The 19191-nt window shown below is 40.1% G+C and overlaps 1 protein-coding gene across 9 annotated transcripts in view; it reads left to right on the top strand.

Annotated features, from left to right (window-relative positions):
• Positions 1–19191, top strand: part of MCTP2 (multiple C2 and transmembrane domain containing 2) — a 153065-nt gene that overhangs the window by 25972 nt on the left and 107902 nt on the right. For 2 of the 9 annotated variants that reach the window (XM_035336133.1, XM_035336131.1), the window contains exon 3: positions 3793–3901. Coding sequence is in view for 3 of the 9 variants with exons in the window: in XM_035336139.1 (XP_035192030.1) it covers positions 7216–7236 (21 nt within the window). In the remaining 6 variants the exon portion in view is untranslated. Of the gene's footprint in view, positions 1–3792; positions 3902–7115; positions 7237–11705; positions 11843–16887; positions 16919–19191 lie in introns of those variants that run through there. The other 7 variants (XM_035336135.1, XM_035336134.1, XM_035336139.1 and 4 more) reach the window with 5 other exon arrangements.

Genomic DNA, 19191 nt, shown 5'->3' on the forward strand with positions numbered 1-19191 from the left:
CTTGCTCTCCATCTCTGAGAGTGATAAAGTTTGGCATGAGCTGGTGGTGAGCAGAAGATAGAGCTGACTTTCTCTTTGGAAAGTACAGCTGTTCTTGGTGTAGGAAGCATGATAACCTTTAATACTGCCATAAAGACCTTTAGGGAACTATGTACTAATGGCTCTAAAGGTGAATATGACAGTCTGGATTTGCAAACTGTTCATCTTTAACTTGTCATCATTAAACCTTGTTAAGCTTAGCTATAGCAGTGCTCAGCTCACCTTTAGTAATTTCTGTATTTTTAGATATTAAAAAAAATATAATTGAAAAGACTGAAGAGTCTATAGTCTGATCCTTTCAAAAGTGAACTTTTGTGTATGCGCATGTGAAAATGCTGGAGAGCCTCACTCAGTCGTACTTTAAGTAGACTTGTGGCTACGTCTACATGGAAACACTTGTTCTCATCTGGAACCATTAATACTGTGTAGCTCACTCAACATCTAGAAGCATATACAAGACTAATATCCCTCAGTCAAACATTCTAGTGAGTATGATAAGACATGTCCAGAAGATTTAGTTAACGGGGATGGAATCTGCTGTGCTTTTGGCCTTAGAGTTGGGATTTAAGCTGAATGAGATTTTGTGGTACTGTAATGAAATGGTGATAAATGCTGTAATAGGAGATATCCAAGTTAGTTTTGAGGAAAGAAGGTCTTGCTTCCTAGCTCTAAAATATTAAACACAGTTGAAGACTCACGTGTTAAAACCTACTGTCTGTAAATTTCCTCCTTCAGCTATCACAACTCAACTTCTGAGCACATGCCTGTTCCCACAGAGGCAGTGCAAGGTAGGAGAATCCTGTACCGAATGAGTACTTCTCTGAAAGTAGGCCTAAAGGAAAAATGCTTCACTTGGTAGTCTGCAATAGAATACAGATTTAAATTCATTTCCCTGTTCTTTAGATCCAGGACTTGTCTATAATACAGTATTACTCTTCTAGTTTGTTTGCATATTCTTACCATGAGTATCAATTGAAATGATTGGGTACGCCAATAATCTGCTTTTAATACTGATTTATAAAACTCTGCAGATGAAGGGAGGGGGAGAGTCTCTTGAGAAGAAATATTACAGAATATTGAATGGTTGTTCTTCATTTTTTTCCAGCCCTCTTTAACTTATTTACATTGTTCAAATCTCCTACCTGTGCCTTTTGTGACTGTTCTTTTTGTGTCTGAAGATGAAGACCGAAGGGATAAATATGAAGAAAACCACAGTTACAAAGAGCAAAGATTGCCTGGCTTCAGTAGATGTGTTCAAACCACTGTGCTGGTGATGTTTCTCAGTGCCAAAGGTTATAGCAAAAGTCAATTTGCTAATTTAGAGTTTATCTAAGCAAGAGATTGCTGTGAGGTAAAACAATCTCAATACGTCACTGACCAGAGCCCTTGGTGTTCTCTAGCTGTCACAGTACAATTTGGGGTGTGACAGCAGTAAGATTTAAACTGCAGTTACCTTTTTTTGTTTTAGTGTTTGAAGCTGACCAAAGGAACAAGAAAATATGATCAACTTAGCTTGGTTAGTAAGGGTCAAAACAAAAGTGGGTTGAATGCGGGAGATTCATACTTTTGGTTGGGGACTCCTGCTTCATTCAGAGCTCAGCAAGAGCTGGAATGTCCTTCATCTTACATGGCAGGATCTCACTGTCTGAAGCACCTACTGAATAACAAAAAAGGGCAGGGAAGCGATGAGGTCACCAATATCACTGATTTCAAATGACTCACTGCAACTCCAGTAAGAGCACAGAACTAGAAGGTGGAAGCTTCAGGAACCCAATTTTCCTAGTGCAAGAAGTACCATCAGAATAGCCAAACCAGAATAGATAACTTTTAATTTCCTACCAAATGTTTTGGTGTTACTGGAAGAATTAAAATGCTATATTCTATTCATGACTGTCACTGATTTCCTGTGTGTATATATATATTCCTCTATAACCTTAAACCAACCACTGAACAAAAACTTAGTTTGTTAGTCATGCTTATGACTACTTCCAAGATGTATGAGGATGAACTGATGCGAAATTGCTTGGAGATTTGCGGATGCAATACCTTATTCTGTTCCCTGAGCATGTTTTCTAGCAATGGTCAGCTGCTCTCAGGAGCACATGGATTTACTGCACAGCTCTGCACTACCTTTGAGATGAATCAAAAAATGAATTTTCAAATGTTCTTGAAGTTCATTGTTTGCACAAGGAAGTCCTCTGCATTGCTGCCTAATGAACTGTCAGGAAAATGACTATAGAGATACTAAATTATAAGATCTGTCACAAAATGCAGCATGCTTAAATAACTTCTAAAAGCTATTAATAAATTCTGAGTTGAAACAACTGTCTCCATTCTTTCTTACCAGAGACAGCTGATCAAAATGTAGTCAGCACTGAATGGCTTGACACAGTTGAGTTGCACACAAATATGGGCACATGACTGAAAAAGAGAGGAACCTTGAGGTTGTGATGGTTTCGTTTCTTTGAAGTTTAAGCTCAGGTTTCACCATGGGGCACTTCCGCTGTTCAGACAGAAAAATGGTCAGTGACATTTCAGACAATGAGAAGAGAATCTAGCCACAAAGTCGCTTTTGTCTGAGAATCTCAAGGATGGGTGGAAGAAATGTGTTTTTATGGTAATTTGACAGAGTTGTGAAAATGAGTAGTCAAGTCATAAGTGATTGTCATTATTCTTATCTGAACCCCAGACTACTGACATGTTTAAATGTCCTGAAGTCTTGCGTACACTTTTGTAGTTACAGAGTGACTTAAACCTTGCAGCCTGCTTGGTTTGCATTCTGGGAATGGCTTAATGCTCGTGGATGTGGAGAGCAAGCACACCCTTGGTCGTGCTCCAAATTCTGCTTGTAAGCCAGGCGCTCAGCTGCATGGAAAGTGAGCTGCATGTTCGAGATCTGCAGTTCTGTGCTGGGGTCATCAGGACTTCTTTGACCTGGTTGTTCAACTGTGAAATAAAACCCAGCATTTACTTTTGCATAAATTTTGCCTTTTTTTTTTTTCTTAAAAAAAAATCAGTTGTGTACCTGAGGTTTTTTGCCCTAGGCTAACAAATGTCAAAGTAATTGTTAAACCTCTGTAAACAAGTCAGCGAAGTCAGCTCTGAATAGCTGCGTGCTTAGAATAAGGCCAAGGAGATCTTTGAGGCTTCTGGTGGTGTTCCCAGGGGTTGTGATAGTGAACACCTACCTGTAGGTGGGATAGGAGACAGGAGTAACTGACCAAATGCTTTTTGTTTGAACTCCAAATACTTGTGTTATTATATATGCTACCTGTGAGGTCAGGGAAAGGGTGTTCCAACGCAAACGAAGGACTTTTTTTTTTCTTTTTTTTTTTTTTTCTTTTGACTAGATCTCCTTGTGCCTCTGTACGGTCAAGCCCTCATTTTCCTTCATCATAACCCTGGAAGATGTGCTGCTGGAAGTGGCCCATGCAGAGAACTGGCCTGGATATTAATGCTTCACTTTTGTAACTCTGAATTTGTGATTAGGAATGCAGCAAAAACTTATCTTAAGCAGTCTTATGTATATCCAGTGTGGCCAAGTTTTGATAAAGACTGAGTATTTTTTTTTTTTTTCTTCCAGCAGTCAAATTACAAGGAAAAAAAACAGGGCAAAGGAGAGAAGTTGCAATCTTTTCTGAGAAGAGAGCTTTCCTTTATGAGAAAATGAGACATCCTTACAAAAGACAAGTAGGATTTGATAATGCCAACTGTAGGTTTCAATTATATATTTTCTCTTTTCTTCCCCCAAAGGAATTGTTAATGCCATCCTTAATAACATCTAGAAGAAAATCACTTGCGTGCATGAAGGGGAAGGTGTACAGTGGCTCCTTGCAAGTATTCTATATAGCTGCCTGAAAAGGTAATAAAAAATCTTGTTTAGATATGTGCTTTCATTTTTTTTCCAATTGAAATGATTGTTGGCTATATTTTTAGCTGTGCATTCATCTGTAATGTGGGATTTTTTACAGTGGGATTTAACTAGTGTTTCTCAGAGTCCAAACCAAATTGAGTTAATGTTATAACAACTGACATCTTAGGTCCTGATGTCTTCAAAGGCCATTGGATACATTCATAAGAAATCCTCAGGTTGGCTCTCCTTATGTTTTACCTTGACATTTCACCTGCTTCACTAGGCTTTGGTGATAATTCCAAAGTATCAAGTCCCATCCTCCCTGCCACCCAGCCCACCAACAATGGAAATCTATTTCCCAGGGGATGTGCCCAGTGTCACCCTCCCTTTCCTTTCTAGGTCAGCAGTAAAACAGCCAAAGCCTTGACATTTTCAGTGCCCTGCAAAGAGCCTTGGCATTCAGTGTGCTGTGATGACTAGCATCAGATAACATCCCACTGTAGTCCTTGCAGTGGCTCACAAATCTGGGATGACTTCTGTCAATTCCCTTTCACTTTCACTTCAACTCCATGTGGATATCTTAAAAATTTTGAGATGAGTCATGTGAAACCATGCTACAGGAGTTGTTAAAGCTACTTTATTTTATTATTATTAAAAAAAAAAGCTTTTGTTAAAAATAAATTCTACTAAATAGACATAGTTACAAGTATAACTGGATAAGTTCTCATGGTACAGGTTTCTTGCCTATTTGTAATAACTGGGTGTTCTAGAAAATTTAACTACTATGAGTATATCAAATAGAGGAAAGAGGAATATGAAGAGTTCAAAAATGATAAGTGTCTATAGGGGCCAAAGAGTAGTAGTGAGTCACCATGTCCACTAGCATTCACAGGAACTAGAAAGCAAATAAGGCTTCATGCTCAATGTTTTTTATTGAGATGTCTTCAGTAAACAAGCTAAACTAATACTTCTGTAGGACATTTTTTTGTCATCACATGATTAATCATCTTACTCCATTTCCATCATTCTATTCTTCCAACAAGGCACACAGTGAACATGTACTGTTTTTTCTAAGTCTTGCATATGCACTGTCATGGAAGAAAACAACAGACCAAAACTAGTGATGGTCCTGATGGGATTACACACTGAACAGTCCCCATAGCTGTGTGTTCCAAGGTAGATGTAGTGGTTATCAGTTATTTGATGTACAAGAAGAATTTATCATCTAATCTTTATAAGAGTCTGTATCTGGATTGTTCTGTAACAGTTGACTTTTTTTTTGTCACTAATCCATGGTGATCTTTTCTCATTTTGGTGGATACCGGATACAAGAGCTTAATTTTTTTGTATTTTCTTCTGTTTCATCTAAGGAATGCTTGCATCTTATTTTGGCAAGCTGCTTTTTCCTTGGCTACTCAAAAAATCAGCAGTCTTTTGTATTAGATTGCCCTTGGGCACGTTTACAGTTCTGCTGTCTCAGCTGTAGGCTTTGACAAAACATTCATGGATTTTTTTTTATGATAAGCATTTTGTGGGATTATAGAATTATCAAAAGTATTTTAAAAAGACTACATTGTTCTTGTTCCAAAACTCACTCAATTATCTGAATCTGATGCTTTTTTGGTCTAGATGAAAGGATAACAATTATTAATGACAATTCTTCTGTTTTCAGTTTAGTTTTTTGTTGTTGTTGTTGTTGTTCTCAGCAAACTTCACCTTATTTTTAATTGCACAGTCAGTAAAACTGGCTTCTTCAGCATTTTAGCAAAGCTTTGGAAAACCATGTACACTCTAGGAGTAGCTGCATACTTTTGATAAAGACAATGGTAGTAGCTGATATTCTCATTGGGGTAGTGCTGGAACATTAGGATTTGGCCACTCAAACACAAAGACTGTCAAGAGGCAAAAATGAAACTTTATCAATACTGACTTTTGCCCTAGTCCTATCTTTTACCCTACCTTAGTCCTATCCTTTTGCCCTACCTTGTGTAGTCCCTACTGTTGTGTAGCTCCCTGCTTCTCACCTTGTAGACTGATGGGGGACTGGCGAATGTGAATTCCCCCCCTCTAGAACTGGTTGCAGGGATCAGGGTAATGGTATTCACAATGTCTTCCCCATGTTTTCTTTCAGTGATTAGTGGGATAATTCTTTGCACTATGCCAAACCCTTACCATGTGTGTATGACTATTTCTATTTCACAATAGTATAACATGATTGCATCACCAGTTTTCACTCGATATGTCAGTATGTCAGCTATGCTCTCAGATAATGTGTAACTCCTGTTGAGCAGAAGATAAGGGAAGTAAATTTCATTATGAAGTTTTCTTTTTTTCCTCTTATAGCTCAGCATCATGTTACTTAGTGATACCCCAGTCAATGGAGGTTAAGCACCACAGACAAGAGGGGTGACACTTGCATGCAGTCTTTCAGGAGGAGGCGTGGTGGAGGGTCAGACCCACAGAATGCCCCACAAACAAGCTGCTGTTGCAGAGGTGGTGAGGTAGCATTTTCCTTTCCATGCTGTGCCTTACTCATGGTGAAATCCATGGGGGCCCTTGCCTCAGCTGTGGGCATGCCAGGTGAACAGGTCCCTGTACCTAGCCCTGTCTTGATTGCCTTGCCTAAAGCACACAGCTGTGATACTTGGCTCCCTTCTTAGGCACCTGAAGATGAAGCCAAGAAAATGTGTTACGTGGCAGTGCTGCTGTTGGTTTTCTTTTCCCTTGCCAGTAGTCATACACGCAATTTCCTTTCCAGCTCCACCCTTACCCAGGGTGGGTGTTACCAGCCCCCTGCACTCACCCATCCCCTTCCCCTCTGTTTCTCGGCCTTTAGGACAAAATCCTTGGGATCAGGGGATGCTGTGGGGGAAACAGGGTGGGTGACTGGTGGTACCTGGAAATGATGCTCCACAGCCTGGTGATGGGAGGGGATGGAGGTCTGGGAGGGGATGGAGGTCTGGGAGGGGATGTTTCTGGGGGGATCCACGCTGGGGGCGGGAAGGATGCTCTAGGGGGAACGTGCTGGAGGGGGGATGCGGGGGGGGGGGGGGGGTGCAGGGGGCTGGCGGGAAGAGCTCTGTGGGTGGAGAAGGATGCTCAGGGAAAGGAGCTCCGGGCTGGCACGGGGATGCTGCGAAGGGGGCGCTTGCGGTAAACCCAGACCGTTCCGGGCAGGGCCCCCCCGGGGCCGCGGCGGAGGCGGCGGTGGCACCGCCCGGTGGGGCGGGGGAACCGGCACTGGGGCGGGGGCAGCGCGGCAGGGAGGCGAAAGGGACGGGGACAGCGACACGTGCCGCCGCGGGGGGACGGAGCGGAGAGAGATGGCTGTGCCCGGCTGGCAGGTAACCCGGCGGCAGGTAGCCCGGCTTCCCCGGTGTGCCCCCGAGCCCCTGCCTTGGCTTCAGCGGGGCTGCAGATGCTGCTTGTGCCCGGCCGCTTTGGTTCTTTGCACCTCTCCTCGCCTTGGTTTAAATACGGAGCGACTTCTCTTTGAAAGAAAAAAAAAGTTAAACTGCTCGTGGGTGTTGGGGGTTTATGTGGTTTTGCTTTTTATTTATTGATTTTTGTGGCGGCCACGTTGTTTTTGGGCGTTGTTCTTATTGCCCTGGGTATCCAAGAGAAGTAAGTTTGTACCGGCAGGCTCGGGATTAACTCTGCTCGCTGCTTTTGCTTTGCAATGTGTGGCTTTAAGCGCTGCTGTGCATGATACTCGGACCTAAACGTTCAGGCTTGTGTGATTTTTTTTTTTTTTTTTTTTCTCCTACCTGAGAAAGTTATATTAAAGAAATCAAAATTCTTCTTTCCCAGTCCCTTTTAATTGAACTGATTCACGTGTATATTTTTTTATTGGAATGGAGTTGGTTATTGACTTTAGTTAAAGATATAAGCTACTTAATAAAACAAACAAACATGACAATTTAAAACAAAAAGGAAAAAATATTCACAAAAGTATGTCGACATAGCAAAGTTGTTTTAAAAGCACTTTTAAGGGAGATTTAGGAAGTAAGCTATTGCATTTGCTTGTTTTTAAAACTTCAGCAACCTGTTCGTATGTTTCTAATGAGAAAAAAATTTCTCAGTGATGTTTGTACAGCTATGGTAAGCTGGTTGATGCACTTAATGATATGAGAGTTACTCAAAGCATGCTGGAAGCTGAATTACTGCTATGCGGCTTTAAGAAAATATAATTTCTCACCTGGATGTTTTTGCATGATTTTTGGTGATTAAGTTATAAAATTTGTGAAGTATGTTGCAGTGATTTTGGCTCACTCTCAGAGTGATGCTTTTGAGTGGGTAGCTTTAGCTGTCAGGATGAATGGGAGCGTTTGAGTAATAATCCTATTTGTTTCATTTCTCACTGTTGTTCAATACCAATCATAAAATAACTTATCAGGCAAATAAGCTTTCATATGATGGAGTCTGAGGGTGGAATTGGCATGTGTAGTTCCACTTTGCAATAACCGTAGGAAGAAGAATTTAAAGAATATGGTGCGGAGAGGAAATTTTCATTTTGTTTCTTAAATTTTTTTATTTTTTTTTTTGGCACACTTCATCGTTAATAGGAATAGTGGTCTCAAAAGTATGCTTAACTCTGATTATATTAGAGAAGCTATCAAACTGTTTGAATTTACATGCATTTAAGGTATTCATTATGATACAAGACATCTACAGGGTCACCCATGTACTCTCTGGTGGAGGTGGGCACTTGAATAGCATGTGGGCACCTAAGTAATGTATTTTCCTGTAATTGTCCCCTTTGGCTGGAGCACAACATGGTCACAGAGGGCTAGAAGTGATGCTTGTTGTGTTGTGTGGGGTAATTGCAAGATCAACTTTGCTGCAAGCTTTTTTTTCACAAGGGCTTTTGCATTTAGTAATGTAAGCAGCTGGTTTCCAGCTAACTGTGCTGAGGAAATTCTTTTTAGTCTATCAGATAACCGTTCAAAATACCTGCTCAGGCTAGAAATACTCCTGAGGAGGTGAAGCTGTGTTTGGGCCTGAGTGCGTCTGGGGAATGAGCCTTGTCCTGGGACCTCTTGGTTCCCCCCCTGAAGATTTCCAGGTGATAATAGACCTCTGCTTTGGCTGGTTTAGTCTAACTAAAAGTGATTTGTCCATCCTCTCATCTCTAAAGATAATTTCTTTTTGATAGCTGAGGGTTGTTTTGAGGCCTTTGCTAGCTGTGGTGAAATGTAACACAGGATGTACGTAGCAACTTGAGCTGCTGTTGTGACTAGAGAACCTCAGGTTTTATCAGTTTTGGTTATTTGCCCCTATACTATGAACTAATTTTAGTTGAGGGGAGGGCTTTGAATTTTGTTTGCTGGGGTGTTTTTGGAAATGTGGGGTCTCAGCTCTGTGCTGCTGGGGTAGGGCCTGGCCCCTGGGGAAGGGGCTGTTGAGGTAGGGGGAGAAGGCGGCTTCACCTTGGGAGAGGAGACTGAAGCACTCCAAATATGCCCTGCATTTCCTCTGCACCGGTTCCATCCTTGAGTGGAAAATTGCTCCTGATTTCCTCAGATTCAGAGGATTTATGTTGGCATCCTTCCCACATTCCCATTTTGCTTCCAGTTGTATTTATTAGACAGCATACTTGCAATAGAAGCCCGCTTTTAAGTGACAGGAACGCTTCTCCCAAATCTACTCCTACCCGAGTTAAGCAGTTAAATGTTCCCTGGGTCCCGAGGGACTGTTTTTCAAAATGAAATTGTTCTTTGCAGGATTACGAGGCTGTCAGAAACGCAAATGCCTTGAACACTGGTTTCAAATTGAGTACCAGTGTAACAGCTGCACCTGAGCATGCCTGTTGATGCTATAAAAATCAGATGTTAGAAGTGGAGAGGATATTTGTGGTTTTGGACAATTCGTGTCTCAATCTAGATTTTGCTTTGGTATTCCATGTAAATAATGGTTCTGAATGAAGACTGTAGGATCACGTGCAAAATGTGAAGAGAAACTGGGCTGAGTCTCCTGTGTTTGGTTGAATGATTATTAAATGAATTGGTTGAATGTCTTATTAAATGTTTGGCAACTTCTCACTTGGCAGCTTCTCACTTGAGGATATTAGGTTGGGTGTAACTACAGGTTTACCAGCATTGCCACTGAGTGGAGTGATTGCTGTGTGGGCAGTTTTGGTCTAATTTAGGCAGCAATAATAAAGAAACCTTGTTAATGGATGCTCTGTCTTCCCTGGATCTTGTGTAGCATGCAAGTGGTAAGGCCCTATGGAGGCTAGAGTCTGTCTGTCCTGCCCCAGAAGTGCTGAGGACACCACCTCCTAAGCATACCCCGCTGTAACCATGCGCATTACAGCTCACCTCTCAGTGCTGGGGCAAATACCTGCACGTGTGTACTTTTATTTGCACTGACTCATCATTTAGCCACTCAGCATTGATGTAAAGGAAGTTCCTAGTCTAATTTTTAAAAGCATTTGGGAATTACCAGTTTTGTTACTGTTTATCAAAACTGCAATCCTTATAACAAAATCTCATACAACCAATCTGACGCAAGTTTAAAACACTTGAATCTGTTTTTTCAACTTAAAAATTACTTGTGTTTGATTACACCTAATGAAAGGTTGTGGAAAAGAAGATGTTTAGTAATTAACTTTTCTGGAAACATTCCTAGAATGTTTTTGGGCTTTGATTGTCTTAAACTACACTATAAATTCAGACAAATCAATTACCTCAAAAAAAAAAAAATAATCATACTTTGTATGCCTCCTGTGCATGCTGGTTAAGCTGTCCTGATGGTATATCATTAACTAGCCACTGTGATGATCTGTGCTTTTCAATTAAGAGGAACGTTTGGGGAGGATATAGTTGAAGTGGACAAAGTCTGAGTGATATGGGATAAATAGAGAGCAATTGCATATAATTTCACATAACCCAAGATCTTAAGTGAGGCTAATGAGCAAAATTCAGTGATTTCTTTTGAGAATTTCCTTTTTCAATAAAAGGAGATGCTGGTTTGTACAAGCATAATTTATATATGGAATTTATCACTGTAGGGCATTCCTGTTGCTTAACTTCTAGATGAATTTTAAAAGTTTTAAAGAAAATTCATAGAGGAAAAAGTATGCTAGAACTGTTAATCACAAAAATGCAGGTATGATTTCTGGCTGAAGCAGCCCCTAAACCACAGATTCCTGGAAATCAGGAGATTATTTTGCAGGCAGAATCACTATATAATTTGCTGACCTTATATTCTTTTCACTGAGCATCTGCTTTTGGTCAGAATTAGAGGCAGCTTTTTGGTTTATATTGATATTTGGAGCGATGCAGTCCACCTGCATGCTATATGGGATAAAAATTTGGATAGGTTATTCTCAGGTCAACACTACTTTGTCTAGAACATTTCCAGGCAAGTGAATGCTGGATATAACTTCAATTTTCAAGCTTAGGGAAAAACTACAGTAGCGTGCTTAATGCTGTTTCTTTACATTTTGATCAATTGGCTACTCATAACATTCTGTTGAGAATGTGAATTGATCTGATGTTTTGCAAGGCTATACAGTAACTGCAAATCTTCATTGTTTTTATCACTCAAGCAACTATTGGATTATTGTGTGAAAATCAGAAGAATGTTGGGATTTTGTTTTTGATATGTTTCCCTTAAATGCATACTGATTTTATTTTTCCTTGAAAGAGGCTTTTTTTAATCTTCACATATTCAGTATGTTGACCTGTAGCTTTTTTTTTTTTTTTTTTTTGGCCTTTCTTTCTGAATCTTATATCTTATGCCGCCCCCCCCCTAAGCCCAGCATCAGGGCTGATAGTGACAAGTTGTGCCTGTGCTTTCCCATTGACTTCAATTGCTGTCTGCCTAAGGAAAACAGACCCTTGAGCTGGGAGTCTTCAAGGCTGCATGTGGAATTCGTGCTGGAACATTTCCAGCTTGGTCATGCACGTTTCCAGCCTCCCTGTCGCCAGAGAGAACCTCACATGGGTAGGTGGGATGCATGGTGCGACCACCTTTTGTATTACAGGGGTGCCCCTTGATAATACTTTTTGATATTCGTTAACTAAAACTAGTCAGCTTGAAGGCTTTCTTCTTGCTTAGAGTATGGTGAGAATTGGAGTTAATTGACACGGAGGGTGACTTTTCTGCCTCCTGTGGTGAGTGCTTGTTTCCTTTGTATTTACACAGATGCCCCTTTGTTAGTTTGTTTTCACTTTCCCACCAGAACAAGTTGCTAAAATACCAGTAAAATAGTAACTAGTAAATACCATTAAAATAGGTTTAGAAATCTTTTGTTGTTGCTTTGTTTGCCTTCTGGGCCAGGGGGAAGAAAAATTAAAAGGAATATCTTATTTATATCCTTCCTTTCTGGGAAGTACTTGTACCCTTGACTATTCTTCCTGTTGCCCATACCTACAAACTCCATTTGTAGTTTGCAAAGTAAATTCTGCTTCAGTGGAAACTTTAGGTTAGTACAGGCTTCATTATTTTTGGAAATTCTTGGAATTGTATAGCTTTGCTGCATTGAAATCAGAGATAAAATCTAATTTGGAAATAAGAGTTCCAGCTCCCTATAACACCATAAATTAAGACCCAGCCGCATCTCTTTGCTCCCTCCAGTATTTGCTAGTAAATGTTTTTATTCCTTTTTGCTCTCTAGCAGATTAGAGCTAATCTAGAAGTAAATTTTGGCTGGGATATGATATATAATCTAGGTTCTTTGATAATCTCTTAGTAGAGATGAATGAAAATGCGATGGCCATGCTAACTTAAGCAGGCATTTGTCTCTAATGTCATTGATGTGGAGGTGGTGATGATCTGGAGCTGTCAACAAGGACAGAAACAGATGCTCTGAGCTCATATCATGGCTGTGAATTTTTTTTATAAACCTGGATAATTATTTTTTTAAATTGGGAAGGGTTTATCATGCTCTGGCCTTTGAAATTTTATCGCATACACATTTCCCTTAATGTAAATCCTATTGAACCTGATGTTTTTGTCAATTTTAAATTAAAATATCCAAATCAATGAAGCAACATAACTCAGCTTTCCTGGGTTTCAAGTGGAATGTTTTCTAGCGTCTTCCCTCATGGGAAACATCTGCAGAAGCAAATGGCAAATCATTAATGTTCATTCAATAGCAGGCTTTGTTCCATGTTTATTGTACTTGGAAACAATTAACTGTAGAGTTTTGTTTTGTCTTTTTTAAAAATACAAATATTTGTTCTGTCATATATTCTAGTGGATTTCTTAGAAGTCTTGTTGCTTTGAATTGATTGTACTTCTGTTAGAACAATCACCACACTCAAATTTGATAATTCAATCAAGAAATTGTGATAGTATCTCCATGGTTGGAGTGCGATTATTTTTTTGTGTATAAGTAACGGAATTATGTTAGACTTTGTAAAGCTATCATTTAAGATGTAAAGCTCATTACAAGCTAGGCGAACATATGAGTTTTGAGTTGGAGCCTTTCTTCCAGTTCAGGAAATATTCTGGTTTCTAATGCCAAATGATGCATTGTAGTAACATCTAGCAAAAAAATCTATCTAGCCTTTGATAATAATCTAATGAAAGTTGAGGAAGACTGAGCATTCATCTACTTAGGTGCAAAATTTGAACTAGAAACCTCCTAATCTATTTAGCTAACTGCAGGCAGGTCCCATTTCAGGACGCTTGTCAAATGTCAAATTAGTGACTCTTGCCCATTTCTGCTAGATGCATGTAAGGGGAATCTGGATAGCTCTTAAATCCATTAAAAGTGTTACTACATCTTGGAAGGTTTTTTTTTTTTTTTTTTTTTTTTGACAGCTGTTGCAAAAGTTTTGTTTACGAGCTCTGATTTGTTTTAATCCATGAGCAAATACAGGAAATTGTGATTATAATAGCCGAATTAAAATGCCTTTTAGTTAGTATTCACCAGAACTAAACAACGATTCGTCAACTCTGCTTTTTGTTTGTTAATTATAAGCAAAGTTATCATAATTCATGCACTTAAAATTTAGTTTGAGAATATTGGAAGGGGACATGGTGATGACAAGTGGACCGGTCAGTTTGATTTGCACTAAAACGCCCTGCTTGGATCCACGTGTACATGAAAGGAGAGTTAAGAAAGCCCCACAGTGGTAACAGTGTACAAACGAGTAGTTGGGCAGCATGAGAAAGGTGCTGCAGGTAGGCTGAAGGAAAGATATTTAAAGTTTAGCAAAATTTAAACATCACCTTCCTGCCCATGACAAACTTACCCTGGATGAATCAAGGCTGAGATGTTTTTAAGGGCTACGTAATGTGTTTGTGGTTTTTCTTGATAAAGAGTAATTCAATTTGGAATGTCTTCGTGGGCCCACCACCTGGATACAGCATGTGGCTGTCAGGTGCTCTCTGTTTGGGTCTAGGATTTGTGTTCTTCAGTCAGTCTTGTTTAATCAAAACTGAATAAAATCCTGCAAACTCTGGCTCTGAAAGACCGTCTCTTGAATAACAGTATTTTAAATATTTTTATGTTGATTAGGTGTCTCGTGCCAACAGACGAGGTAATCGCCCCTGATGGTGTACAGCGAGAATGAATAATGCTTTTGAAGATGCTCTCCAGTTCTGCCATGAATCACTGGTCCATATCAGCATTCCTCAAAGCATGGGGTGTTTCTTTTGTCCTTCTATCCCAAAAAGCATTTAAGGGAGGTGTAAATGAGGACTGCATTGTGCTGAGAATGCTGAAGTGAGGCAGGCATTGGGATATTGAACACTTCTGTGTGATATGTACCTTAGCCTTAACTTTGGGATGGCCCTAGCATCTGGTTCTCTGGCAGACACCAGCAAGGCATGCAGTGTAAAATCAGAGAAGCCGTTACTGAGTCCCCAGAGAGAACTGAATATTTTGCTAAATTCTGGGTTTAAACCAGAAAACACTGAAGAAGGTTGCCCGTGACATCAGATCGAGTGACCAGAATGCTGGCATAATGTCAGTGAGCCTAATTCCTACAGAAAAGCTGCCCGTAACTGCAGTGACGGCAAGGATGTGCAAGATCAAAACTCCAGAGAGGGTTTGTCATGTGAGGCAAATACCTCAGAAGAGCTGAAAAAATAAAGTTTTATATGGCTGTACTGTAGTGTCGAGGCTCCCTGAACTTCTGCAGCTAAAGTCCTGAATGGGTCGCTTCATCCTTGCATGGGATGGCAGCAAACTTTTCTATTTTAATTTTGACCTTTTTATTCAAGCTTCTAATAGTTACTGTAATTACAGAGTGTGGCTTTCTTGAATGAAGATCCTAAATACTAGCATCAGCTTTAGGAAAGTGAAAACCTAGTGTGAAGACTTGGGAAGTGTCACTGTGTAATTTGCTAACAAATATGAGTTAATTTTACCAACTTTATCTGATCTTCTTAATGGGAAAATCAAGCTGTAACAGAACCCAGAGACAAGTTGTGTTTCTTGTGCCAGGAGGCTGTAAACTCAAATGGTGTATGGAAAGATAAACCTCAAAGCTGTTTCACTTCTGTGAGAAATGTGTTTAGAGAGACCTATGCTGGCATACATTTAGTTGGTATAATTAAAAAAAAAAAAAAAAAAAGTTTAAAAGGGTCATTGGGTTTATGCTGACATTTGTGTACTGAACGTTTTACTGTAATGACTTTAGGGGAACAATGTGACTTTGCATTTTTAGTTGCATGCTTTGGCTCCCTCGTGTTTCAAATACTGAGTTATTGTCTGTCTGGGATGAAATCCATTCTCCAGAGCCACTTCTATGAATAAGTAACATGGAGCTCCTTTAGTCTAGGCTAAAGGTATACTGATGCATGTACTTGCTTTTCCATTGTATATCAGCCTTGCTTCTTACCCAGAAGCCAGGCAGGTGTAAGCAAGAGAAGTTTTCTTGGCAGTAGTGATTAGTTTATACACATCTCTTTGCTACGTTGTTTGTAACCAGAGTAGATGTTTTGCTGCTTATCTTCATCAAGTTAGCAATATAACGTATGTCTTAGTCTTATGTAAATTACTGTCATTTTTTAAAGTGTAACTTATTGCTGATTGTTAAAAATTTCTCCCAAAATAACCATTTTTCTACCTGGCATTACTGATCCTTACTGCAATGTAGCCAATAAATGCAAAAGCAAGGCTTTCAAAGATTTTTATTTTCATTAGTTGTTCCCTAATATCTTTCTGCACCTGCCTTACTGTTTTCTTTAATTTCCTTAATTTCTTATCTCCGGATCTTTTGTAATTGAATTTTAGAATATCTGAGCCAAACTATGAAGCCTACTAAAATGTTCATATACTGGCTGTATGCTTAAATTACGATGACTGTAACATGGGCATAAGCATGTTCTGCACAGTCACAGTTGTTTTCTTGGGTATTTGGGAAACTTTGTATCTTCCAGTAATCCTGCCCTAGAAAAACATGTCCATAAGAGTTTTCTTTTTTTTTTTTTTTTTTTTTGTCTCCCTTCATGTAAATACTCATTTATGAAATTTATAATCTCAATGTCAGAAACTTACTTATTGTGGCTATGAATAAGTGCCCTCTGAGTGGAGGATCTGATGACTGCTTTGTTGAATGCTAAATATTTGTTTTATTTTTCATTCGGTCTTCCTTGTGCTTCTCTCAGGCTCTCTGTTTCACTTGTGGTCATGGTGTCGTCCACCACACATCTCTGTGCTGTCAGCTAGTCACAAGAAGCGCTTTGGGTTACATGACAGCACAAGAGATGGCACTGAAATGCTCAAACATTTGGTTTCACCAAAGGCTTCCTAGGAATTTTGTTTCTGAGCGGCTTTTCCAGTCTCTATTTCAGCTTTCCCAATGGCAACACACAGTTTCAGAAACCTAAATGCGATGATTTGCTGTAGAGAGGCTGGAGGTTTTCACAGAAATTGAGGACTTTTACCAATGAGATTTCCTCATTCAGTGACACTATGACACACAAACCTCTATTTTCTTGAGGTGCCTTTGGCCTCCTGCCTTTGTGAATTAAGAAACTGTAAAAACACTGGGTGATTTTTATCTACAGATATACCCAAGCCATGTGGAGATGTTAAATGTGAAAGGACATTGAATCATACAGGTCAGTACAGATCCAGAGTAATGTGACCTCCTGTGTACCTGGCACTCACTGTGAGCTCTGGCCCTGGCACGTGTCGCTGCTGGGAAGAGGGACACGTTGCTGTACAGAAGAAAGGTGGCATACTGTAACAGCTGCATTGCTACTGGCTTTCGTCCTGCTCAGTTCCAGTTAACATCAGGACATTTCTTCTGATTGAAGGTGTTCACTTTATGCCTCTCTGACAAATAGTCCTTAAAGAATCACGCAGAGCTTTTCCCTCTATGGCCACTGAGTTTTAATGAGTAATTTGATTATTATGGTATTTATTTAGGGAGCAATGCAGGAACATGCACAAGTAATTTACGTATAAACACAAACTTTTTCTTTTCTTTTTTTTCATGTGACTTCAGTGCTAGTAAAAAGCACTGGCTTACTTGGCCTCCAGTGGAAATGAGTCTCCAGTTTCCTTCCTAGGTTTGTTTTCCCTGAAAGTTATGAAGAGGCACGAGCTATTTCTGTGCACCTCTTGTTATAAAAATATACATTTTGTTATGAGAGAGGTGAATGAAGGCTTGAAGGAGAGAGTGAGCTGGGAGGAGGCTGCAGGGTTGGATTCCTACTGGAGCTCCTCCAGACAGGCACTGGCTCCTTCACCATGTGGCTCCCTGCCTTGCTCCTCATCTTGAGTAGCTCCTCACTTAAGCCTTGATAAACCCACTACTTTTCTCTTTATTTTATAAGGCCTCTTATCTCACTTTTAGTCAATAACTACTGACATCTCCCATCATTCCTTCACCTTTCTGCTCATCAGCTTTCCCTCTTCCCCTGCTCTTTGAGATGCCCTGCTCCAGGTATCACCTTTCCAGGGATCACCTGGTGTGGTTGGGAGCAATCAGGCAATTTAGAAAATACGTCCAGTGGGAAAGAAACAACCTGCCTGCTGGCGTGGTCTCTGCATGTGGCACAGTGCCCTCTGAGGACAGCATCTGTTGCTCCAGGATCTTTCTCAGAGTCTGGTTTGATGTGCACATCCCCTCCCGAGACACAGGGCTGCAGGTGCCAGATCTCCATGTGCCGGTGTCCCTGGTGCTTGGCAGGTGATGGCACTGTAAAGAACATATCCAGTTGTACCAGCTCAGTACAATCCTATGAGTTAAATTGAGAGGGGCCTTCTGACTTGCACAGGTACAATTACAAGTGACAATATTTTGAAGGAAGCTGAAGGAGTGGAAGGGACTTGCGAAATATTTTTAGAAAAATGCACCCAAACACTTCCTCCTTCATTTCCTCCATGCATACTCATTTTTTCTTCTGTTTTAGAATACACAGAAACAAACCGAAAGCAATACTTTTACAAGCTGGAGTCAGGTGCAGGGTTTTTTTTCAGTAACTTTCACTATCAGATGCTATTTTGATATGCTTGTAGCAGCTGGTTGTTCTGTTACTTCTTGTAGTTACCGTCTGCTGATAAATGTTGAGGAGAAAGCTCTCCAGATTGTGCAAGAGTCTCTGAGGAGTTGGAGCATCCTCGTGTTCCTCTCTTGTGTGAAACGTGGAGGAAGATGTGTGCTTATTTTTTTTTTTTTTTTTTTTTTTTGCGAAAGATAGAGCTCATTGTGTTTGAACCAATTAAAAAATGAAAAGGTAAGCATGGAATCCAAATGCCGACAGCTGGAAAACCCAGGGACCCGTGGAGGATTTAGGTACAACAAAAAACATAGCTAAGAAGAGCCCTATTCAAGATGCTTCTATTATCTGCATGGAATAAACAAGATTTTTGTAAGATTCACATTTACCTCTAATGTTATGTATGCCCTTCTACAGCAAGGACTGTAGATTTCTTCCAATTTACATCAAGAAAATAAGTTTGGTTTCTTTTGGACTTCTTATTTCTATTCAAGCATTGAAGCATGCAAAATTGTCTTTTGTGAAACACTTGCACTAACTTGTTTGACAGCATCAAGTCACATTTTTATTTTAAAAATTTACACTTGCAGTATGCTTTGCAAAGGAATCCATAGCAATAGAAGGACAGAATCTGCCTCAATGGACTCACGTTATTTGAAGCCCTGCAAGGGAAGCTTAAACCCAGCTGCAGTGGTGAGATTTGGAAGCTGGCCAAGGCATGACCCTGCTTTTGCAGCAAGCCGCCTGTGCAATGAAGACGTTAGCTACACTTCAGCAGTGTGCTCCCTTTGATGCTTGTTAGTACTAAAAATAATTCTAACACTGATTTCCCCGGGGTAATTAGCCTGTGCAGAGTCAGACTGAGATTAGACTTTTTCTGGTGCCTT

This window comes from Oxyura jamaicensis, chromosome 10 (assembly GCF_011077185.1).
Source record: "Oxyura jamaicensis isolate SHBP4307 breed ruddy duck chromosome 10, BPBGC_Ojam_1.0, whole genome shotgun sequence".
In the NCBI taxonomy this organism is placed as follows: Eukaryota; Metazoa; Chordata; class Aves; order Anseriformes; family Anatidae; genus Oxyura; species Oxyura jamaicensis.